The sequence below is a fragment of the Perca flavescens genome, chromosome 13 (assembly GCF_004354835.1).
Source record: "Perca flavescens isolate YP-PL-M2 chromosome 13, PFLA_1.0, whole genome shotgun sequence".
NCBI lineage: Eukaryota > Metazoa > Chordata > Actinopteri > Perciformes > Percidae > Perca > Perca flavescens.
The window spans coordinates 26,006,709-26,032,115 of record NC_041343.1 but is presented as its reverse complement, the minus strand read 5'-3'; the positions used below and the strand labels follow the sequence as shown (position 1 = coordinate 26,032,115).

At 39.8% G+C, this 25,407-nt stretch overlaps 1 protein-coding gene across 1 annotated transcript in view; it reads left to right on the top strand.

The window, feature by feature from the left end:
• The window catches only part of rabep1 (rabaptin, RAB GTPase binding effector protein 1), a 29,678-nt gene extending 5,559 nt beyond the window's left edge, over window positions 1-24,119 (top strand). Inside the window, exons 3-18 of the mRNA XM_028596122.1 lie at window positions 1,083-1,286; window positions 2,249-2,409; window positions 3,399-3,518; window positions 4,080-4,215; window positions 5,283-5,461; window positions 7,094-7,204; window positions 7,706-8,167; window positions 10,199-10,303; window positions 10,483-10,599; window positions 12,179-12,277; window positions 14,806-14,946; window positions 16,785-16,974; window positions 19,779-19,834; window positions 20,959-21,057; window positions 21,940-22,056; window positions 23,258-24,119. Of these exons, the coding sequence (XP_028451923.1) occupies window positions 1,083-1,286; window positions 2,249-2,409; window positions 3,399-3,518; window positions 4,080-4,215; window positions 5,283-5,461; window positions 7,094-7,204; window positions 7,706-8,167; window positions 10,199-10,303; window positions 10,483-10,599; window positions 12,179-12,277; window positions 14,806-14,946; window positions 16,785-16,974; window positions 19,779-19,834; window positions 20,959-21,057; window positions 21,940-22,056; window positions 23,258-23,359 (2,399 nt within the window). The 3' untranslated portion in view covers window positions 23,360-24,119. The remainder of the gene's footprint in view (window positions 1-1,082; window positions 1,287-2,248; window positions 2,410-3,398; window positions 3,519-4,079; window positions 4,216-5,282; window positions 5,462-7,093; window positions 7,205-7,705; window positions 8,168-10,198; window positions 10,304-10,482; window positions 10,600-12,178; window positions 12,278-14,805; window positions 14,947-16,784; window positions 16,975-19,778; window positions 19,835-20,958; window positions 21,058-21,939; window positions 22,057-23,257) is intronic.
• The last annotated feature ends 1,288 nt before the right edge of the window (window positions 24,120-25,407 follow it).

The window sequence follows — 25,407 nt, the reverse complement described above, 5'->3', positions numbered from 1 at the left end:
GAAAGCCCTTTTTTATTAAGCAACTGTAGGAAGGCATTCGGAAATGTCAACAGATGAGCGCATCAGCGCATGGGGAAACAAGCGCACGTTAATAAGCTGTTAAAATGTTCAATGGGTTAACCTCCCGATCGCTTCGTTTCCGACCGTGATCAGAAAACCAGGGGAGACTCGTTACCTCCAGGGCCGACGTTATAAAATGAATAACCACCACCTCTGCACCGGTTGCATCTACAACATGTCTGCTTCCTCTTTCTCTATCGCTCTTCTGCCCACTTAGGCTATCACCTTAATGCCCTTAATGCCCACACTTGTTACTCGAGACCGCTAGTTCCGTTTCTCTGACAGAGACTATGATTATTACTAAGCAACCAAGATGCATCTTCAACCACGCAAAAGATTAAAAACAAAACCGCAAAAATGGCCAAAATAGGTCTTTGCCTTTTGTGTAATGCATATAGCCTAAAAACAATTTTAAATGAAAATACAGACTACTTTATGAAAAGTCAGGTACCAGCAGGATTTAATTTTTTTATTTAGCAAAGTTATTACACATATCAATTTCAAAATTTCAGGCCACAGGGGTACCATCTAGCAGCATGCTTGTTACTCAGCATTAATGGGCCACCTCTTTCTGAATTCCCCTATAACCCAGCCTTGGAGTTATTTTTCAAAAAGCCAAGAAAAATCAAATGCACACAGCAAGGCTGCCAACTTTGCCACTGAGGCAAATTAGTTTCATTATGAATGGTTTCATACTAAAGCCTACTTTGGGTTTTGGTTTCCCTATGCAGAATTTCTTGTAAAATTAAGTTTGTAGACCTACAGTTCCTCAAAAAATAATCCTAGAGGAAACACTGAATAACCATAACCACACATGCTCACTGGAATTGTACCTACTGAACTAACGTGAGTAATGTGCAGCTTTTGCTTTATCTGTCCCTCCCTGTGCTTTGTTTTTGGCTCTCATGTATTCCTTTCCCCCTTCTCTTGGTTCCCCTTCTTTCTCTGCTTGCACATTTGCCTCCCCCCTCCATCATTAATGTCATCTTTGAACCACATGTCATCCCCCCCCACTTCCCCAGAGGAGCTGAAGAGGCAGAACGTGGTGCTGGAGGGCGCCCAGGTTGAGCTGAGCGCCCTCCAGGCCCAGCTGTCTCAGGCCCGGACCGAGATGGAGACCCTCAAAGCGGTTGCCACCGTGTCAGAAAACACCAAGCAGGAAGCCATAGACCAGGTCCGCAGCCAGTGGCAAGAGGATGTGGCCTCGCTGCAGGCCATCATGAAAGGTAAAGCTGCATGTACAGTGCAGTTGAAACATATTATCCTAATTACATGGTTTAATTTAACAAAGAACACTTTGTTATTCAATACACTAAATATTGTAATTGTGCTGCGAAAATGGGACTTATTTACCCTGGCTTTCAGCAAGAAGGAAGAAGAGCGAGAGAGATTTATGAGTGGGAAGAAGGTGGCAGTGTCACAGCTGTAAAGTATTGGTAGAACCATCAAAAACTTTATTATAAGTCATTTGCAAAAAGTGTCAAGAGAGATGCCAACATTTTTGTATTCTTCCCAAAGAGATTTGCTCCAAGTTGAATTCACTAAATTCTTGTAACTGCACAAACCTGTTGTAAAGTGCTTCTTTCAACCGGATTACTTCATTAATAAAATTTAGCAGCGCAGAAGTGTTATCAGGAGACTCAAAAAAAAATAATAAAACAATATTAAAACACCTGTAAACGGTTAGCTGTACCATGACGGAAGTAAAGAAGGAATGCTTAGATGCATGTAGATGCCAAAAAAATATCTTAAGCAAAGAGTGACCTAAATGGGAGGCAGTCAAAGTATAGGTAATGTTACCTAGTCAGGTATGATGGAGGATTTCTACGTGGGCTTTCATAATGATCCTAAGGAAGCTGCTTAATTGTGGTAATTTTAGCCATGCTAGTCTTCCAAAGCAAGTCTATACCTGAATAACACAAACTCCCAAAATATAACTGCTTGCATTGCCCATAGCTGATATACTGCAAGTGTCCACATGCCTGTCTAAAGGGAGTATTCAAGGAAAACTGCAAGTATCTCCAAATAATAGAATTTAAAAGTAATGAGCCTAATCCTTTCACTGTAAAACTACACACAACAAAAACAAAACAGATTTCTGAGATTTCCATCTTGACTAAATGATTTGTTATATGTATATTCTATGTTTTCTGTTTTATTGTGTGCTTCCTCTCTGTCCTGCGACCAGAAACTGTGTGCGAGTACGAGGTCCAGTTCCACCAGCGTCTGGAGCAGGAGCGAGCCCAGTGGAACCAGTACCGGGAGACAGTGGAGAGGGAACTGGGTGAGCTGAGACGCCGCCTCACTGAGGGCCAGGAGGAGGAGAACCTGGAGGACGAAATGAAAAAAGTAGGCTGTGTGTGTGAGTGACAGGATTAGAACTTGGAGAATTTATATTTTATTTTACATGTCTTTGCATATACTGTAACTACACAAGTTTCAATAGTTTATTTTTTTACACCCACATAAACATGATTTAAAAAACAAACAAGGCAAGATTAAAGGTCCCATGGCATGAAAATTTCACTTTATGAGGTTTTTTAACATTAATATGAGTTCCCCCAGCCTGCCTATGGTCCCCCAGTGGCTAGAAATGGTGATAGGTGTAAACCGAGCCCTGGGTATCCTGCTCTGCCTTTGAGAAAATGAAAGCTCAGATGGGCCGATCTGGAATCTTCTCCTTATGAGGTCATAAGGAGCAAGGTTACCTCCCCTTTCTCTGCTTTGCCCGCCCAGAGAATTTGGCCCACCCATGAGAAAGAGAGAGACATCATGGCTTGCAAGCAAGTGAAGCATGGCAGTTGGTCAAGGCCACACCCCCACCCTCCACCTTGCCCCCCCCTCTCTCCTCCTCAATTGCATTTAAAGCTACAGACACAGAAATGGCAAGTCTTAAGGAAAGCTCATTGTGCTGAATTTCAGGAAAGAGACTTCATATACAATATTAGGGGACCACTGAGGCCTATATGAAAGCATCCAAAAAGCAGCATGTCATAGGACCAACAAAAATAAATAAATTGCTGCAGAGATTTACAGGTGTACTCCAGGACACCGTGACAAAGGTGAAAGAGGCTTTGAACTTAGAGGGCAGTGAAACGCTACTTTTCAGCCTGGTGTTATCTCTTAATGCTTTTTGGGATAGTTTCCTTCTGATTGAATACATTTTTTATTTAAGACCAGTACAGATTTCTTTTTATTTGGACTGAGAATGTTTACAGACTAAAATGCAGTTTTTGTAAGAATCATGTTATTGCTGTAAAAGAAAATTGTAATTGTAATTATTCAGTGGCTGTACACATCTTAACGTTTTAATGAGGGAGTGTTAAAACCCTTTAAAGGCCCAGGAGGATGCGGAAAAGCTGCGTTCAGTGGTGATGCCCATGGAGCATGAGATCGCCGCCCTGAAAGCCAAGCTGACTACAGCTGAGGACAGGGTGAAGGAGCTGGAGGCCTCTAAGGTTAGTTGGCAGTAAATTGATGATTCAGTGGGGGAAATGGGAGGCGAAGATGATGTTAACTGGGCATGATATTGACCATGCATGGCAGCTGCTCTTTTCTAAGTGAATTTCATTTTAAGTGGTTCAATATATTACAAGTAGAAAGCCTTTTTACCATTTCAAAATGTAGTCCGTGGTATTTAGGACATTATGTCATTGCATAGAAAGACAGAATGTAAAGATACACACACACATACCATATATGTATGTATGTGTGTGTGTGTGTGTGTGTGTGTGTGTGTGTGTGTGTGTGTGTATGTGTGTGTATATATATATATATATATATATATATATATATATATATATATATATATATATATAATCTACTACTACTACTTACTTACACTACTACTACTACTATACTTTTTTTGTTCATTCTTATGTCTCAACCACGTGTCCATGTTATTTCATTTAAAACATCCTAATCAGGTCTGTGTACCGAAACATTTATATTAAATATCTCTGATCAAAATATCAAATCAAATAAATCAGAGTTGCATGTTTCTCATTTTTCTTTTACAGGTCAAGGAGCTCAATCACGTTCTTGAGGCTGAGAAGTCGTGTCGTACAGACCTGGAGATGTATGTAGCCGTGTTGAACACTCAGAAGTCTGTCCTGCAGGAAGATGCGGAGAAACTACGGAAAGAGCTCCACGAAGGTACTTAGTTATGCTCTTTTTTGAATGTCCTTTTGTTAAATGGAAGATATGTGATGGCTGCACAGGTTAATGAGAGAGGAAGACTTCAGAGAGAGCTGATTTAGAGAGAAACGCAGCAGCACTGTCCTGTTCAGATCTGAGATCCTTCATTAGTGATAAAAATCAGTAAGATAACTCAGTAATTTACTATTCAGTGTGTGTGTGTGTGTGTGTGTGTGTGTGTGTGTGTGTGTGTGTGTGTGTGTGTGTGTGTGTGTGTGTGTGTGTGTGTGTGTGTGTGTGTGTGTGTGTGTGTGTGTGTGTGCGCGTACGTGCGTGCGAACTGTAGACACATTTACATGCAATGTTGTTACTGTTTCTAGCACACAACCTTTCAAAGGTGAAAAGTAACGATTACCTTTACTTAAGTACTATAGTAAATGTTGAGGTACTTGTTCTTTACTCCACTTTAATTCAAAATGAACTGTAGTACTTTTTACTCCACTATGTATCTGTTACCTTTCAGATTAAGATTTTACATAAAAACATAACTTAACATTTATTTAATAAAATAAAATGCATTTTTTAAGATTAAACTACTGGTTCCAAGTGTTTAAGACTTGTGAGGCATAAAAAAACAGCAGTACATTTTATATTTATTTTTAATTATTGTTTGAGGGCCGAAGACGTAAAACTTTGTTTTTTATCTTTAGATTTATCCTATAACTCTTTGGAGGAGACCTACCCCTAAGTTGGGAACGACTGGACTAAATTGCACATAAAAGCAACAACAGCTACAACAGTGAAATGCTGCCTATGCGTGGATGCATCATTATTAAGGAGTAGTTTTACTTTTGATACTTTGAGTACATTTAGCTGATAATATGTCTATACTTATACTTAAGTAGGATTTTGAATATATGACTTTCACTTGTAATGGAGTATTTTTATATTATGGTATTGGTACATTTACTTAAGTAAGTCTGATTACTTCTTTCACCACTGTCTATAAGAATACAACAACCTCAACCTCTTTCCTCTCTCTTTCACCTCACTCTGTCTCTCTCTGCTGCTGTTTGGCCTCTCAGTCTGTCACAAGCTGGAGTTGGAGCGGCAGCAGCACAACCAGCTGAAACACACATGGCAGAGAGCCAACGACCAGTTCCTCGAGTCCCAGCGCCTCCTCATGAGGGACATGCAGAGGATAGAGAGCGTGCTGTCCTCAGAACAGCTCCGCCAGGTAGAGGAGATGAAGAAGAAAGACCAGGTATACACACACAAACACAGACGACACCCCTGTTATGTAAAATAGTTTTTCAGTCTTCAGCCATCAGGACAGATAATTTAGTTCTATCTTTTCAAAGTCAGAAAAAAACAAACAAATACTGTAAAAGTCAAGAGTCTTAAATGTAAAATTGAAATTTCCAAATAAAATATGCAAAATATATTTTAAAATGAAGAAGGTAGAACCTGCAAATCATTGACTTAAGAATATGAAAATGTTAATAATATAAAGGAAAAAGAATAAATTCTGTCTGCAAAAAAAAAAAACCTGGAGATTTGCAAAAATGCGTTTTTGCTTTAACTTATCATTATGAAGTAAATGTTGATTGCACAATGTAATACTACAGATTAGTGCCACCATCGGTGTTTAGATTGGTTCCCTATGAACCTCGTTTTTATGATCTCATGGAAAATGAAGGCTCGCTTTACGGCACCAAGGAATAGGATAGCTCTTTAGTTGTGCTTATACTTATTAAGGTCATCCCAGGTAATAACAGGCTCCACAGTCTGAATCGAGACAAACTATTTGTAGCCTCCCACATTGTCAACTGCAGTGCATTACAGCTTTACTATTTCCGTTGTTACCTTTTTATAATAAAAGCCCTAGAAACAACTTTTTTTTCCACTTTTTAATGTAACACATTCAGAGGTGCAGATGGGATGAACATAGCGTAACACGTAAATGTGATGTTGTATACAGTGTGATGTATACACACTAGCTGGTGCCATTGGCACCAACTGATGGGGATGATTTTAAATTAAATTAAATTTAAAAAAATCACTGCTTACCACTGAGCATTTCACTAAGAGGCAACTCAACAAAATAGCTTACAACTCAACTTGTTGAGTGCACCTACTTATTAATAATACAGAGTGTTTAACTCTGCCTTTATCATAGCACTGATATCGGGGTTTCTAGTTCAAATTTGGATTCTTACGATTTGTTTTGGAAACAAATGCAGTGTGTCCTGTGTTGTTGGTAACGTTAGTCGGGGAGAACCTCATGACCTCTTATCTAGTGAATGTGCATTGTTGTCTGTGGATCCATGCAAGACCGTTGTAATGGGTGGTGATGTGGACTGATGCAGGATCTTATTCTGTATTAACTTTATGTGGAGTTGCAGGTTATGTGAAATATGTTATTGTGCTGTATGTGTTTTTCCAATTAATGTTAAATTCTTGTTTTTTAAGTTGTATTGTCCATTTAATTGGACTGCACTCAATTCACTCAAGTCTAACACCACTGCAAACTTCAACCTCATTAATAAACTTTTTTTTGTATTTAAATAAATTTGATGATTTTAAAAAAGAACCACATATAACACTGCACAGCAGTAATTACATAGACTGACAATAAAAATCATTGAGGATAAAAACACAATAAGGTTCGAAGGCTTATTTACATTGGGGTCCTCTACATATAGTTAAATAAATTAACACCTCTCTGACAGTGTTATGAACATTATTATCTTTGTAAAGGTAGAATTTTTGGCTGAGCTGTTGTATTGGATTGCATCCGATTTGACATGTTTTACCTAATAAAGTGGAGTAAATTCAGTAAAGGAAACAATTCCGTGAAAAATGTGTGATTGAAACCTTTTTTTCTTCGTCCAAGGAGGAAGATGAGAAAGAGAGACTGATCCAAGTGAAGGAGCAGCATGAGGAGGATGTGGGAGACAACACCGAGCCTCTTGAGGATTTATTCCTCGGGCTGAGCGTCGAGGAGGTATGAGCATCACGTAATGCGATATGTCCCTCAGAGAGAACAGAGCAGAGCTATTATCGTCTGACGTCATATTAAATTCCCTTCTGAGTAATGTGAGCTTCAAACAGGCAACATGGCACCTTCACTTTTTTCCTCGTGTATTGTGTTTCTAGCAGCCATGAACTGACACTGCTGTAATTGATAACCAGCTCACTGTGGAAACCAGTGATGATTTGAAATGTTTATTTTAGTGACTTTCAACTCTACCTTAAATATTTAAAGGACCAGTGTGTAGGATTTAAGGGAATCTATTAGTAGAAATTAAATATAATATTCATAATTATGTTTTGTTAGCAGTGTATAATCACCTGAAACTAAGAATCGTTGTGTTTTTGTAGCTTAGAATGAGCCCTTCATATCTACATAGGGAGCGGGTCCTCTTCCACGGAGCTCGCTATGTTGCACTGCCATGTTTCTATAGTAGCCACCAGAATTTCTCAGGACACTTACTTTCTCTTTCAGCCCCATGCCAATCACAGCGGCCATGGCTCTATGCACTCCTTAGACACTGATGTGGTGGCAGGTGGCCCCATGGACCCATACAAGGAAAACCTGCGTAGAGTTCAGTCAACAGACAGCCTCGGCTCCTCGCTGTCCGTCCAGCAGGGCCTCGGTGGCCACAACCACAAGGCCAAGTCGGCCAGCCACTTGGACGAGTCAGACTTTGGGCCCTTGGTGGGGGCTGACTGCGGGGTGACAGACAGTAGTTTTGGTGAAACTTCATCCATCAGCTCCATCAAGCTGACGGCGAGCCACTTCCTGCTCACTAAAGACCAGGAGAAAGCCATCAAGGCCATGACGCCCGAGCAGGAGGAGACAGCGTCACTGCTGTCCAGCATCTCCCACGCACCCGACAGCGCCTACTTATCGCCAGCAGGCTACAGACTCGTCAGCGACAGCGAGTGGAACCTGCTGCAGCAAGAGGTGCATCACTGAGGCTTTTCTTTTTTTTTAGTTTAACTACTAGTTTAACTACACTGTTGTGGTTAAATATAGCCTGAACTATTTAATAGTTATAACAGGACATTAAATGTAAACAGCACTAGGTAGCATTGAAGGATACCTGGGATTTTAAGACGATTACTTTCAGGTATTAGATTACTTTTCCCAGCATTTGCCGCCATAATCTTTTAACATCCGAACTTTAATTTCTGTTATTGAACATGCCATATAGCTCTCGTAAAAGGTGTTTCTTAAGTGGTAAAGAAGTTTCATAAACCCAAATATTCCATTATAGTAGGTGCTAGTCTTCACATTGTCAAATAGATAATATAATTCAATTCAGTTTTGTTTATAGTATCAAATCATAACAGGAGTTATCTCAAGACACTTTACAGATAGAGTAGGTCTAGACCACACTCTATAATATACAAAGACCCAACAATTCCAGTAATTCCCCCAAGAGCAAGCATTCAGTGCAACAGTGGCGAGGAAAAACTTTCTTTTAAGGGAGAAACCTCGGACAGACCCAGGCTCTTGGTAGGCGGTGTCTGACGGTGCTGGTTGGGGGTGTGATGAACAGTAGCAATAATAGTCACAATAAAGATAATGGAACAGTGACTAGAAATAGTAGTTGTAGTAGTTCATGGCATTGCAGGGCACTACAGGACGTAGCAGGGCACAACAGGACGTAGCAGGGCACAGCAGAGCGTAGCAGGGCATAGCAGGGAGTGCAGCAGGACCACGGCGACAGCTGCAGCCATGATTTAGGTGCCACCCTAATCCAAGGAAACATGCTGGGTGGAAAAAAGGACTCCGGGGAATAAGCTCCCCAGAGCTAGGTTAGTAACGAGTTTTTCTGGGAAATGGAAGCAAACAGATGGAAAGAGAGAGGAGAGAGAAGCTCAGTCTGTCAAAGGAAGTCCCCCGGCAGTCTAAAACTATAACAGCATAATTAAGAAAGACAGGTTAAGGAGAGGAGCCTGGTCGGGCTAGAACTCTCCCCTGCCGGATCGGGCTGTACTGGCCTGCCTCCCTCTACTTTGATTATATCATTGATTATCTGGTAGATGAGTCTGACTATGAAGAGAAGCAGAGAAGAGAAGGAGTGCCGCGTCTGCAGACACACACCCTCCCCCGCCGGTCTGGCTAAACGCTGCAACTCCTCACTCCCTAATTATAAGCTTTATCGAAGAGGAGAGTTTTAAGTTTACTCTTAAACGTGTTGACGAACCCAGACTGGGAGCTGGTTCCACACGAGAGGAGCCTGATAGCTGAAGGCTCTGGCTCCCATTCTACTTTTAGAGACTCTAGGAACCACAAGTAACTAGTAGCATTCTGGGAGCGCAGTGCTCTAGTGGGACAATAAGGTACTATGAGCTCTTCAATATATGATGATGCTTGACCATTTAGAGCTTTGTAGGTCAGAAGAAAGATTTTAAATTCAGTCCTGGATTGTACAGGAAGCTAATGCAGAGAAGCTAATACGGGACAAATTTGATCTCTTTTCTTGGTTCTTGTCAGAACATGCGCTGCAGCATTCTGGATCAGCTGGAAAGTCTTAAGGGATTTATTTGAGCATCCTGATAATAGGGAATTACAATAGTCCAGCCTGGAAGTAACAAATGCATGGACTAGTTTTTCAGTATTGTGTTGAGACAGGATGTTCCTAATTTTGGCAATGTTACGTAGGTGAAAAAAGACTGTTCTTGAGGTTTGTTTTAAGCAGACGTGTATAAAGTACTAGAGACCCATACTTGAGTAAAAGTACAAGTGCTCTATCAAAAAAGTGACTTGAGTAGAAGTTGAAGTGCTCTTTTAAGCACCACACTTTATGGTCCAATATGTAATATATGTACTGTAATAAATCCAAAAATGAAACCAATCAATTACTTAGTGGTAAGTAATGTCTGACTATGTGAGACAATTGTCTAGCAACATTGTTGCGGATGCTGCAGTCTCAGCCTGGCAACATATATAAGTGTGGATATGATTTTCTTGTTGGTCTGTCACCAGGTGAAAAATGCAGGCAGGAAGCTTGGCCGACGTTGTGACATGTGCTCCAACTACGAGAAGCAACTGCAGGCCATGCAAGGACAAGAGGCCGAGACACGAGATCAGGTTTTTGTCTTTGCTGTCACTTTGATACCTTTTATTACCACAAGAACGATTGTTGACATCATACTACAGATGCTTTTAAAAGCATGGTGATGTGTGGACTCCAGCAAGAGATCTACATTTTGTAGGATAGTGTTTTGAAAATGTTCATTAGAAGGATTCTCCGTCATACTGTCTTCCAGGTGAAGAAACTGCAGGTGATGCTACGTCAGGCCAATGATCAGCTGGAAAGAACGATGACTGAGAAACAGAATTTGGAAGATTCAGTCAAAGTCGGCAATGAGGAAACCGCTGCAAAGGTTTGGACACAGTGAATGTATCTTTGTGTTATTTTCTTGGGATATCTGGTTTGGTGATTAATGTCCTATGTGTATAATATGATAACTGTTTGCAGGATGTCCGCCTAGATCTAGTGCAGTGACTGAATGTGTTGACTTCCTGAAAAATAGGCACTATCTCTATGTAGGTGTATTACCTAAAGTGCAGCTTTGCACCAGCAAATCCACAGTTTGGATTTCTTCTTATCTGGTTTAGTATTTCAGTGAGTTACCACAGTGGGAGGAGAGGTGCTGTAGGAGGGAGTCTAACTGGTGATTGAGCAGCGCATTGTAATTTTGGTGACAAGATTCATTGTCTTTTTTTGCATTCCACCATGTGCCTACTTGGACCAGCTTAAATGTTTCTTCATAGGCCTCTCTCCTTTTATGTATGATTTGCTTATCTAATTACTCTCTTGTACATTCTTCTACCAGTTATTACATCTAAATGCACAGTAAGAATAAAATGTGTAGGGCTGCAACTAATGATTATTTTAATTATCAGTCAATCTGCTGATTATTCATTACAGCCCAAATCACAAAGATATTAAGTTTATTATCATTTATGACGAAGAAAAGCAGCAAATCCTCACGCTTAAGATGCAAAAAACAGAGAATGTTTGATATTTTTGCTTGAAAAAAAAAAAAAAAAAAACACATTTAGATCAAAAAAAAAAAAAAAAAAAAAAAAAATAACCACACAAGCTTCAGTGCTTTTTTGCGTTTGAAACTGGCCATTTACATCTTAGTATTCAGCTGTCTTATCGTGTATAGGCGGCTTCAGGATTCAAAACTTTGTGTATTCTCAACAGCTGGTTACCAGGGCAACAGCCTACTCATGACTCATCCTCTTTCTGACTGACAAAACTACAGTAGTGTCTGAAGCATCATCACATTTGTTTTCAGTAGACCTGTGGGTGTGATGATGTGGTGGAGCAAAATCACATAAATGTGTTTGTTGCTTCAATTTCACGCTGCTGTAACCACAACTACTACTGACATAGAAAAGTATCTGTTGAGGGTTAACGGAGTTATTCTGAGATATATGCTACTACAGTGTTTCCCACACTGCGCCGCACTATCAACACCAGCCGCCTCACATTGCGTTTTGTTATTCTTTTTTTTTTTTTTTTTACGCCGTTTCCCAGATTAGTCATTTGGTTTAATAAATCAGAAAATAGTGAAAAATGTTTGTTACAAATTCCTAAAGCCCAAAGTGTTCAAACTCGAGGATTCATGGATTTTTAATCGTCATTATACAACACAGGATTGCACAATGAAATGTACTTGTAGCTCCCTCTACACACAGTAAATGTATAAACAATATATTTGAATTTAGAATACAACAATATATAATACAATAAAATGGGATTTCTGGGGTAATACATTTATATAATAAAAAAAGGAATAATTCAAGTACTCATTCGTCGATTACTTGCAATTATTGAAACTTTGAAGCATTAGGCTCAGCCCTACTACTTTTACCAAAGTACAAAATCTGTGTACTTCTTCCACCACTGAGTATTTCTATCCATCTTCTATCTTTTTTTCTGTGTTGTAGGTGTCCGCTCTCATCCAAAGAGTCCAGGAGTCAGAAACGCTGCTCAGCACACTACAACAGGCCTTCAGTGAAGCAAAAAGGAACACACAGGAACAGATGGTGAGCCGCATACTCTTCCTGTGTTGCTTGTTCTTGCCAGCTGTGTTTGGATCTTGAGTTCCTTCCTAATTTGAGAGTCCGCTAAAGCTGGCGAGACTTTAGCCCTTTTAAATAAGCATATCAGTTGTTTGTTTTGACAACAGTGCTGAATTGCAGCCTGTTAGTGTTTTGGATTTACTTTTCTCTGCCTCTGTGACAATAACGTTACTGTTCCTCCCTACCACAAACATTTGCTGTGAAGGTGGGGATGGAAAATTACGTTAAATATGTACAGGAAACAGGAAATTACAGATGTATTCACTGTACATCTCTATACAAAAAATGAGAATATATTACTGTGTTAAAGGTCCCATATTGTAAAAAAATGTTGTTGTTTTTTTTATGTAAAGCAGGTCAAGGTGCTATATAAATAAATACTGTGAAAGTATCACCATGCTAGCACAATGAAATGCACACAGCCCGTATTTAGAAACTGTTCCTTTAAACAAGCCATCAAGACTTCTGTACAGTTGTGATGTCACAGCTATACTATATATTCAGACAGACAGTATGAGAAAAATGTGTTTTGAACATTAAAGCATGAAAACATATTCAAGTATAAACTTGAAAATGAGCATGATATGGGACCTTTTTAACCGCTTTAAAATCAAGATTTACTTGAAAAAAATTGCCATATGCATTACAAAGTAAAGTGTAAAATGTAAGTAAGTAATACATTGTGAAAATGCCCATCACAAGCTTTGAGAGTTCAAGGTGACATATTTGATTGTCTGTCTTTTTTTGTCCAACCAACATTCCCAAACCCAAAGTTTAAAATAATAAGTACATCCACCAGGGCTGGACTGGCCATCTGGCATACTGGCCATTTTCCCGGTGGGCCGACGCACTTTTGGGCCGAATTGCCAATATAAATAGGCCTTTTTAATTTTTTGGCCGGGCCGGCCCATAAAGAATTCACAGCGGCCCATTGGTTAATTTTCTTTATTGGCACTGGCCTGACCCAATCAAATCCAGGAACCCCCTTCCGCACTCCGGGCCACAAATTTACAAATCCCACCATGGCCACGCCTCCCGGCCCTGAGACACAAGCTGTATTAGTAATGCTGGAAGTTTAGCATCCACCGTTAAAATGGACAAACGACAACTGAAGTGCAAGGAAGGTGCAGATAAATTAGAGGAGAAAAATATTAAGAATCTATAGGCGGATTCCTCAAAAACTTCAGACATGTTTGGGGCTGTAGTAGCTGCTTCAACATCAGCATTACCTGAAGCCGAGGTGAGGTGCCGAGAGGTGGCTGGCTATACAGAGAGGCAGAAACAACTTCATGACAGGGAAGAAGCCGCGAGGAGGAGGAGAGTGACCATGACAGGGCCATGGGAGCGAGTGAGGAAAAGATGGACGAGAGAGTGGATGACGACGTGGTAAGGAGTAGGCAAATTAACAGGGACTCTCAGGAAGGGAGGGAGGCTGTGTGTGTGTGTGTGTGTGTGTGTGTGTGTGTGTGTGTGTGTGTGTGTGTGTGTGTGTGTGTGTGTGTGTGTGTGTGTGTGTGTGTGTGGCGTGTGCGTGTGTGCGCGTCACGTCATAACAACAACAAGCAGTTTGGCTGTAACATTAAAGTTAGTGGCTGTCAGGTAACCTATCTGTTTAAGCTTACATTGAAAATGCTAGCGGTTAGCCTGTTGTGTAGCTGAAAAGTCTGTGTGATCTATACAATCAGTGTTGATACAAGCATCAGTGTTCCTTGAATGGCTTAATTAGCTTCTCTTGTATTGGTGCTCTTTTCCAGGGTATATACTACTCTCAGCTTTATTGTAGCTTTTGGGAAGGGTTATGGTTATTGTATTTAGCAGACACTTTTGTCCAAAGCGACAAAATATGAATCTTACAATAGTTAAAATTAAATTTAAAGTTGCTAAGCCAATATTAAGCAAAATAGTAATAATAATAACAATAATGGCAATACAATATCAAATATCAATAATAAAAAAATATAAAAATACCATAAATATACAAATCATAACTCTAACAATGAATTAATTATTTAAGTGTAAGATCAACAGTTAAATCTTGACACCCCTCTTGAAGGATCCAAAACTATCACATGAACGCTGAACACTAGGCAACTCATATCATAGAATGCACGCATGTTTCAAGAGGACTGTCTGCAGGGAATGTGTCTGACCAATCACAGTGGGTGTTGGCCGCCTGGGCCAAAAATGCCACGGCCAATTTTTTTGTCCCAGTCCAGCCCCGACATCCACCAGACAAAGTTGTCTTCTAGAAAAATAAGACATTTCTGTTTCCGCATGTGGCTTTTAGCTAAAGAAATATGGGTCTTAATATTATCATGAATTCAGTCATAATGTTACACAGAGCAGAATGGTGGCCATGCAGAGAGAATTGGATGGCTGGTGAGTCACTCATCACCACGGGGGGAGGTGCTGCTGGTTCCACATAAGACAAGGGAAAGAAGCTTATACACGATTAGATTGAGTGAGTGATTTATATTGTTTATGTGTTTCAGGTGGTGCTGGTGAAGTCGAGGGAGCAGGTGGCAGATGAACTTAGCCGACTGCAGAGAGACAACGAGAGCCTGCAGGGAAAACACAGGCTGCACGTAGAACTGCAGCAACAAGAGGACTTCCAGATGCCCAACACTGTGCAAGTACGTGAAGCCCAAACTCAACATAGGCACCAATAGTAGGGCCTGGCTCTAAAACCGTCAAGTACTGCATAGTCTTTTTTTTTTTTTTTTTTATTATTCTTTGGTCCAATAGTTTGAAAAAACAGGTACTACAACAGAGCGTCTGAGATATAGGGTGAATACAGGTGTAGCAGCCATGGGCAGTATGAGAAAAACTGTTGTTTTTTTTAACATTGAAGCATGTAAACATGTTCTAGTGGAAAGAAACCTGAAAATGAGCATGATAGGTCCTCTTTAAAACTGTCACAGTGTGAGCAGTGGTGTCCCCATGCATGCCACAGTAGGGACACCAAATTAAAGAAAGATATTCCCTGCACTGTAGCTATTATGTTTGTTTGTAGCGATTATGTTTGTAGGATGTCATGGGGGTTGGTCTGTCAGTCACAGTCATTGTCTATTTATACACCTGTGCACATGCATGATGGAAGCTGGAGAGGGTGTGAGTTTCGGTTCTTGCATTTTCTGTTGACTAAATATAGCGACTTCTTTGAAACCTCCATATGCCGCTGAGAGTCTGAGTCAGGGAACAATCAACACCTGTGTGACACGCCGTTTGAATGATCCAGTTCCACTCCATGATATGCATGAAAATGAAAAATCCTGTAGCATGAAAAAAACTGTGTGTGAAGGTGGACGCGGGTTTGCCTTTGCGTTTGCAGTGAAACTTGCGTTCGACAGAAAATGCAGGAACCCAAACTCACTTTCTGACAAGGTGAGAATATCACTTTCTTTTTTTATTTTTACAACCGTGTGCTCTCAAAGACACACATCATCCTCCCACACTGTTAATCTTAGCCTCTTGCTAAATGATTCTCTTGCGGTATATCTGGCAGCGTGGGCTCGTGCTTTAGTGGAGGTGGAGTAACACTGATGATCCAGGGACATTTTCAACTTGTTGGTGGTTAAAACAAGCTGCTCACATAACATTTAAATGAATACAGGGCAGTGTAACTTTTCAACATTCATATATTAGTTTTTGTTACATTATGTGCTTACATAATTGCAAAAGGGTTCTTCAATGTTTTCTCAGTTAGCCTTTTAAAATGATATCCGATTAGTAAACAGAATGTGCCTTTGGAACATTGGATGAATGGTTGCTGATAACGGGCAATGTAGATATTGCATTAAAGATCAGCCACTTCTTTCTACAACAGTCGAGAACCCTTTTGTAATTATGTAAGCACATAATGTAATCTGAAAACTGCTGCCCTGATTAAAAAAGACAATGCAACTGATCTCAGCTGGTATTCTGTCTGTAATGGAGTGGAATGGAAATTTCTATTGACCCCAAACTGTGTGTGTGTGTGTGTGTGTGTGTGTGTGTGTGTGTGTGTGTGTGTGTGTGTGTGTGTGTGTGTGTGTGTGTGTGTGTGTGTGTGTGTGTGTGTGTGTGTGTGTGTGTGTGTGTGTGTGTGTGTGTGTGTGTGTGTGTGTGTGTATAAACAAGTATTGCAATAAACAACTTATCTTAGTTTAGAAGGTTTCATATAAATATAGAGACATTTTCCAACTTCATCTTCAGCAGACATTTAGATAAGAGAAGATACAACTGTATGTATCCAGAGGGAAATTGTTGTGCAGCTGCGACAGTTGTAGTACAAAGTAGGAAAGAGTGCAAATAAAAAACAAAATAGAAACAATTAAAGATTATCAAACAGGTGCAAAAACCAAATGTAAGAAACTCACAGCTCTGTCTGCAAGTTCTTCCTTAATTAATGTCCTTGTATCTTAACAAATGGTGCTATATGATGATGATTCCCCCACATTGATGCCTGTAATGTAGTTTCATTCTTCTTCAGGAGCTTCATGGCCTAGTGCTGCTGTTACGTGAGGACCTGGTGGCGTTACGGACGTCCGCCGATCACATGGAAGAGAAGCTGAAAGCTGAGATTCTGTTTCTGAAGGAGCAGAACCAGGCGGAGCAGTGTCTGAAGGAGAACCTGGAGGAAACTCTGCAGCTGGAGATTGAGGGCTGTAAGGAGGAGATAGGTAAGACTCACATGGTCAAGTGTCCAGTTGGATCATGGATTAACCTTTGATCAGCTAAATCGTAGATAACTAAACATTCATTTTTAGTAAATAATCTTTTCAACTCTCAACAAGTTAACGTTGTTCACCCAAAAAACAATTTTAATTGTATGTAGTACTCACCTCCCTAGCCTCTCTATGGTCCCAGAAAAGGTTTTCTAACAAATGGCGTTAAAGGGATAGTTCCGATTTTTTGAGGTGGGGTTGGTATAAGGGCACTTTTCCATTGTCAGTTTATTACCTTCAGTACATAGTGGTCGGCACGTTCCCAGTTTGGAGAAGCAGGAAGGAGACAGGAAAGTCACACATTAACACAAGAAAATGGCTGAAAAACATTTTAAAAATTTCTGTGGAGCATAATCCAAGTGTTTTGTATCCATTCGTGGGCTCATGGAAATTCAATTATTCAAACACAACTATTTTTGATAAACTATTGCTAAACAAAACTTAGCTTTTCCAGTGAAGGAATTTGTTGTGTGCATGTGGAAAAACCCGAAAATGCTTTGTTAAGCAATAGTTTAGCGAAAATTGTTGTTTGGATTTCCACGACCAAACAAATGGACTGATGATGCTTTCATTTTTCATGCGCTCCAATCTCCTTAACGACATAGAAAACTTTTTTTTTGGACCATACAGAGCCTAAGGAGGTGAGTCCTAAATACAATTTATATTGTTTTTGGGCGACCTATTCCTTTCACTTCTGTGGGGATGTTTCCAGCATACTTTATTTTTCTTTTTCTGGACATTTTTTACAATCTCTTCTGTTTCTGCTTTTGTTTCTTCTCCATTGATACCCTGTCATTTAGACATCTTGGAAGGTATGACAAACACTTTGAACAAGCTCATTTTAACTGCCTGTGTGCGTGCGTGCGTGTTAGGGCATAGCTGTCAGACTAATAAATAACTGCAGCAATGCTACCACATTAAAAATGTTTTGAAATGTCTTGGAATGGCTAAAATGTGCATTAATAGATACATTAATTCACCTCCCTGAATGTTGTCCTGCCCCACAGATTGCTCATAACATGTTTCACTGTAGTTATATCAAGTATGTTTGCGTGTTCTGTTGATAAGTAACACTGTTGTTCTTAGTAAAATGTGTACACTTACCTTACCCAATGTGTGATGAAAGTTTTGGCGTCCAAATCGTCTGTTTTTGGTTAATAGTTCTGTCTCGTGTAACATTAACACAATGTTTAAACTAAGGCTGCCGCTTACAATTTTTGTTATTATCAATATAGCCATGATTATTTTTCCAATTTATTTAAATCAATTAAGCCTATCAATTTCTGTGGTTAAAAAAAATTAATAAAAGCCAATCACAAGTTCTGAGAGCACAAAGTAACATCTTCCAGAATATCTACAGGTCAACGACAACATTTCATTTACCAAAATCTTAAATCTTTTTACTTGCCTGCTACACACTGTCACCCCTGCCAGCTACAGCAGCTACGAAGCATATCGTCTCATATTGGGAAAAATTCAGATTTTTGTAAAAAGTTAGATTTCCATGTGTTTTTTTTTTAATATAAAGCAGGTCAAGGTGCTAAATACTGTGAAAGTAAAATGCTTAATTCACAGAGGAATGCACACAGCCCATATTCAGAAATTGTGCCTTTAAATGAGCCGTCAGGACTTTTGTACAGTTGGGATGTCACAACTATATTATATATACAGGAGGTAGCAATCTGAAACCTGAATGTATGAACCTGAAAATGAGCATGTTATGGGACATTTTAATAACCTTGAATAAATGAATTATTTTTAATTGGTTAATCATACATCAATTTCATGCCACTAATCTGGGTTTAGGTTGCATTCATTAAATTGTAATTGTAAATTGTTCAAAACTATTGTTAGATACTGCTGGGATGTACTGGAAAATATGATATTATAATAATAGATCATCCTACTACTGGCTTTCCATCATACTTTCATACTTTCATGACTGTAAAACAGGTATTAAATTAAATTCTATGTGGTGTTAAAAACATCTAAAAAAATCTTGAATTTTACTTGCTGAACCCCGTTGAAGCCTTGTCTTTGGATCTCTGTATTTAGTAATATTATCATTTAAATTAGATATAATATAAAATACGGAAAATCTGAAAGGTTTCACGTTTTAGAAGCAGGGTCCAGAGAATATTTGCTATTTTTATGTAATGTTTTGCTTATCAAAATTGTTAAAATTGTTTCAGCTCTAGTTTAATCCTAGAAAACTAATACAACAAAATAGAGTAAAATATGAGCACAGAAAGTGCACATTAAAAAACTGAATCTGTTTTCTTGCTGTTTTTAATTTACAAAGAAAAGAAAAAATTAACAATGATTGGATTACTTAAAGGTTCATCTTTATTTAGATGTTAAAACATGGTCATTCACACCTGACAGATGTACCAGAGATGACTTTGATATCAGTTCTCTCCTCTTTTAAAGTGACCAGTGAGCTGAGCTCCCAAAAAGATCAATGTAGCCAATAAATGTCGGAGTGTTTCATGTTAGTGTGTCCAACCCTGGCTTGAAGGCCAAGCCAGTCTATTAGCTTATAGGGTTTATCGTGTAGATCTCTTACTCTGTGTTCCACAAAAGCCAAACACTCTTTCAGCAAGGCTCTTTGCCTTCACTAAAGGTGCAGCTTTGTTGCATTATTCATGTAATGCCAAATAATTGTCAAGAGACTATGTAATGATTCAAGAGAGAATATCATTTGAGATTCAGATGAGTTCTGTACAGTAAGATCCTCTAATGATGTCTCCCTCCCACAGCATCTTTCTCCAGTCTGAAGACGGAGCTGGAGCGAATAAAGGTGGAGAAGGAACAGGTACTTACTCTAAGTTATGACGTATTATGTCAAAATGAGTCCCTTACTGAGCTTTCTCTAATGTACATGCCTGTGAAAAGACTGTATTAACATGTATACGTATATTAAACGTATATTAAAAATGGATCAAATGATGACATGTAGTGGGAAAGGGGGTTGCTTGTAATGAGGGATCACCCAACTCTGCAGTTTTCCCTCTAAGCTCTACTAAACATTTTATCTTTTTTTAGCTTGTCGTTTTGGTTTTAGGGCCCCCAAACGTCACTGTTTTGGTTGAGTCTCAGCGCTCTCATCATCAGCGCTGTTTCCAGTCGCAGGAGGCAGCTGTTTTTAGTGGAAAAGCTCTGTAATATATATAATAAACAAACAAAGGTGCAGTGGCACGCACAACTGTAATTTACACATCTATAAAAATGCAACTCATTGTGGGATTGTTTTCATATTGTACATGCTGTGGATTTTTTTTCATACATTTCAGACACTTAAAAAAAATGGAGTGGTGGGGTGATCTTGGACATTGCTGAAAATATTGGAGCATTTAGCAGCTAAAGAGCTAGATATTTTTCTCAGGAGTTAATGGAAACCAAAAATGTAGCCAAGAGAAGATTGAATATTTCACTCAGTTGGACAGAAACACGACTCAAGATGAATGCTAATGAATCGCCGTCCCTGCTGGATGTGTGAAGCGACAACTGTCTGCTAACACGTTCAGTAGCTTTATAAGGTGATACATTAAAGCTATATTGCGTAGTTTCTGCCGGCCCCATGAGGAATTCTAAGTAATGACAACAAAACTGTCAACGCGTCCACATGGTGCAAGCCTTCCGTGATCGCGCACCGCGGGAAACCAAGTTTCTGCGTGGGAAAGTCACCGGACGCCACAATCTTCTGAACATAGTCCTATTGAGAAATACAGAGAGAGTTTTGTGGAGCTGATAGTCTTAATTAGCTTTGTAGCAACTCATTTGGAAAAAAAGTCTTAATCTCTGATCCTGCACATTGGTTCATTCCTAATTGCCATACTGCTCCCTCTCCATCACTTCAGTTGTAGACTCTGTGAAAAGGTATTATCTGCAGTACTTCTATGTACTATATATATATATATATCTCTGTTGTTTATGTAGTTGCAGAGCAGTCTGGCAGAGAAGACTGAGACATTGGAAAGTATCCAGGGCCTGAGGAGCCGCCTGGAGCATCAGCTCAGAGAGCTCACCACTGCAAAGGTCAGTCTCGTTTACACACATATTCCTGTACACCTCCCACACCAAACTCTACCCAAAATGTGACCAGTAATATCAGAGCATAGCAGATCTTTCATAAACCTTAGCCCTGATATTATATATCTAAAGACAGCATGTTGCGGCTGTAAGCCGTCGAACATAGTGCTACCGCGAGGGACCAAACACTAAGAGATGCATAAACACACTGTGAGGCGCTCAAGATTGTTTTGCAATGATTTATTCCTCCACACGTAAAATACAACTAGTACTGCAGTTACCAAATGTAAAGTAACTTTAGTGAGTCGAAATAAGTGCGTTAGTGTGGCGGTCAACAGAAAGTGTTAGCTCCCAGGCTCACCCCCTCTCTGTCAAAGCCCAAAACACCCAGGTGAACAGGTGAAGCAAACAAATATAATGTTATCACTTCTGATCATGAACCACCACCTACAAATGAGTGCACAATATAATAATCAATTAATAATATAGATGAGACCATGAACAACATACAGTATGTGGCTCCCACGCAGCAGTTTTAATGGATGTCTGATGTCCTTATTGAAATTGAAGACGTAGTATGTTAGATGAAGTTGATGAAGCATGATTATATACAGTGTTTAAATATTTTAAAGCATTTACTACTACTGCTGTGATGACACTGAAGCATTAATTCAGCCACTAAAGCTACATCATTTTAAATTATTCAGGAAATGTGTTTCAGTTAAATATTTATCTCACTTCTTATGTAATGTTGAAGATTTTTTATTGCAATTTATTGCCTCTGTTTAGCCTGTCTAATCTAATCCTGTGTGTGTGTGTGTGTGTGTGTGTGTGTGTGTGTGTGTGTGTGTGTGTGTGTGTGTGTGTGTGTGTGTGTTGTAACTGCAGAGTGCACTAGAGAATCAGGTGTTTGACGAGAAAGACAAAGCTCAGCGGCTGCAAACAGAGCTGGATGTCAGTGAGCAGGTGCAGAAGGACTTTGTCAAACTTTCTCAGACCCTTCAGGTAAGGAGGAGTCGTCTTATTTACGGAACAGTATTGTGTACAAACATTTAAAGGCTGATATTTTCTATATTGTCAACAAATCCCATTAAAACTACCCACTAACGTGCTTTGTGTAATATAGCTTCTTCCTCTGTAGAGCTCCATTGTTGTAAAGCACATCAATGAGCCACACTAGCCCTGTTTCCATTTACTTATTTGTATGCACATTTTGAAATATCGCATTGGAAAAGCTGGATGGAAACCGCAAAATTCGATACAACTTTTACATTCCTTTGAGTTTTTTTTTTTTTTTTGCCTTTGTCAAAAAAGAGTTGAATCGCTAAATGGAATATGGAAATGCCCTTTCCGAATAAGTTCTGACAGCGAACATTTAACTCACAGGACTGATCAGCTGTTTCCTGACGCCGTCTTCCTGGATATTCCCATAGCGTGTCTTTGTCTCCAGACAGCATGAAATGTGGCCATTACTAGCTGACATGAAAGAACAATTAAAACTTTCCCAATTGGTGGCCGGGTTGTATCAGTGGGTAGAACAGGCACACATACACTGAGAGGTTTATGCCTCGACGCAGAGGTCCAGGGTTCGAGTCCGACCTGTGACGATTTCCTGCATGTCTTTCCCCCTCTCTCTCCCCTTTCTCACCCAACTGTCCTATCAATTCAAGGCAGAAAAGCCCAAAAAAAATCGTTCTCAATTGAACCAAATTCCTGTAGACCTGTCTCTATTTTTCTCTTGTAGATGGGTACGACCCTGCACCTCTGACTTTATCATAGATACATATTTACTACAAAGATCACTGTCCTTTACAGGCTCATATTTTTTGTATTTTACTTTATTTTATTTTGGGCATTTTTGGCCTAGGTCAGATGAAGACATGAAAGGGGAGAGAGAGAGGGGGAATGACACGCAGCAAAGGGCCGCAGGTCGGGGTCAAACCAGGGCCCACTGCGTCAAGGAGTAAACCTCTATATATAGGCGCCGGCTCTACCAACTGAGCTATCTGGGTGCCCCTCATATTTTATTTATGATCAGTTCTAATGTCTGTTTTTTTGGAGACTTTAACTGTACATCAAAAATACAGATTAAATGTTTATGTACTTTTTTTATAACAAAATGTTATTGTAAATAGCTGAGACAGAAGCAGATGTTGATTGTTTTTGTGTTTGAATGGACCAATCAGTGAGTTGTGTGCGTCTGCAGGTACAGCTGGAGCGAATCCGACAGGCGGACTCCTTGGATCGAATCAAAGTTATCCTCAATGACACCAACTTGACTGACATCAACCAGCTTCCAGATACATGATGCCACTGAATGAAAGCTGCCTTCAGTTGCATTCCCCCTTCTTTCTCTTATCTCTGGCCCCATTAACATTATTGATCCAACCCTCCCCCACCCCCCCTCCCATAACCACCACAGACGAAGAGTTTGGAGGGACCGACATGGCATGAGGAGCCTCTTTGTGTACCATTTAAGATTCTTGGAACAGATGGATAGAATAATGAAGAAGAACACTACTAAAAAAGAAAAGAAAAATGTAAATAACTAAATGTGTGACTATGAACAGAGGGAGTCCATCTTCCTGTGGGTCTGTCTGTGTCTTGTTTCTACTGTAGATATATGACCGTCTGTATTAGCTCAACCAAAAAAAGGTTTGTCGTCTTCTAAAAGCACTTTTCATCTGCAACTTCTTTTTCCAGGTAAATATAGAAAACAGGATGCATAACTTTTCTCCTTCTTGTTCTCAAAGCGGTTGATAATCGCTTCCTCGTTCCACTTACTTGTTATCCCTCACCCCACCCCACCCACACCTTTTTGGCTATTTTTCTCTGACATTTTCCACCTCGTCCTTGTCATTAACCCTGTGACAAAGACACGATGAAGGAGATTCATGGAAAATACTTGCACGTAACTTAACCGAGAAGAAAAAAGCAACACCATTTCAGCAATACCCTCCATTTCTGAAAGCCTCCTTGACTGTATCTTGCTTCCTTCTTGTTCTAAACGTCTCACAGAAGTCTTGTTCTTTTTCTAAAGCTGCTGAAATACAGTGAAGAAACATTCATGTCTTGTATCAAAGTTTTATTTTTCACACTTGTTTCTTGCTGTTAAAGACACCGTTCACAGTGAAGACATGTTTGGTGAAGTGAAAATGGAAAATAATGAATTTTAATACACACTTTGGCTCCTTTTTATTAATTTATTTTTTTGAGTTTCTTGATGTAATTCTAAAGCTCTTAAATTACAGCGAGCAGCTTTTTGATTATAATGGAAGCGCCCGTTCTGACAACACTGGCACAAGGTGTCTACTTCCTGGCCGATTCAGTGGATAACATACCAACTAAAGGACAGCTTTACTTTATAGTCTGCCTACGAGGTTCATTTATCACTACGAGAAATTCCGTTATCTTTGAGGCTACTAATGGATTTATTTAAAGTAATAATCTTGAACATTAAGTCACTACCTAACTCATTGGAACATCCTGAAGACTAAAGCTGCAAGTATGCTTTGTCGAAGCTGCTTGTCAGATAGTGGGATAGCTTCAGAAACCTCTCCCTCACACCTTTCGGTTTCCGACCATTTCTGTAACTTTCTGACAATCCGACATTCAACCTAGTATTGTCACTTCTAATGTCAACAACCGAATAAAACACCATGAATGCTTTCCAGGGGAAAAAAATAACAATAATAACGTCTTTTCTACTATAACCAGAAGTTTATTTTAACGCCTAAGCATGCTAAAAGCAAACCAGGTTGTACGACGTCATCCGACCTTATCTAAAAGGCAAAAGTTTTTACACTTTACACAAATAGCTACACTTAAAGGTCCCATGGCATGAACATTTCACTTTATGAGGTTATTTAACATTAATATGAGTTCCTCCAGCCTGCCTATGGTGCCCCAGCGGCTAGAAATGGTGATAGGTGTAAACCGAGTCCTGGGTATCCTGCTCTTCCTTTGAGAAAATGAAAGCTCAGATGGGCCAATCAGGAATCTTCTCATTATGAGATCATAAGGAGGAAGGTTACCTCCCCTTTCTCTGCTTTGCCCACCCAGAGAATTTGGCCCGCCCATGAGAAAGAGAGAGACATCATGGCTTTCAAAAAAGCAAAGTGGCAGTTGGTCAATGCCACACCCCCAACATCCACCTTGCCCCCCCCCCCAGTGACTTCAGATACAGTATTAGGGGACCACTAAGGTCTATATAAACGCATCCAAAGAGCACCATGTCATGGGACCTTTTAAAAGAACAGCTTGAATCGTACTCTGAACCAGTGGTTCCCAACCTGGGGTCCGGGCACCCCCAGGGGGGGCGGCAAAGATCACAGGGGGTGCGCGAGTCTTTATCTG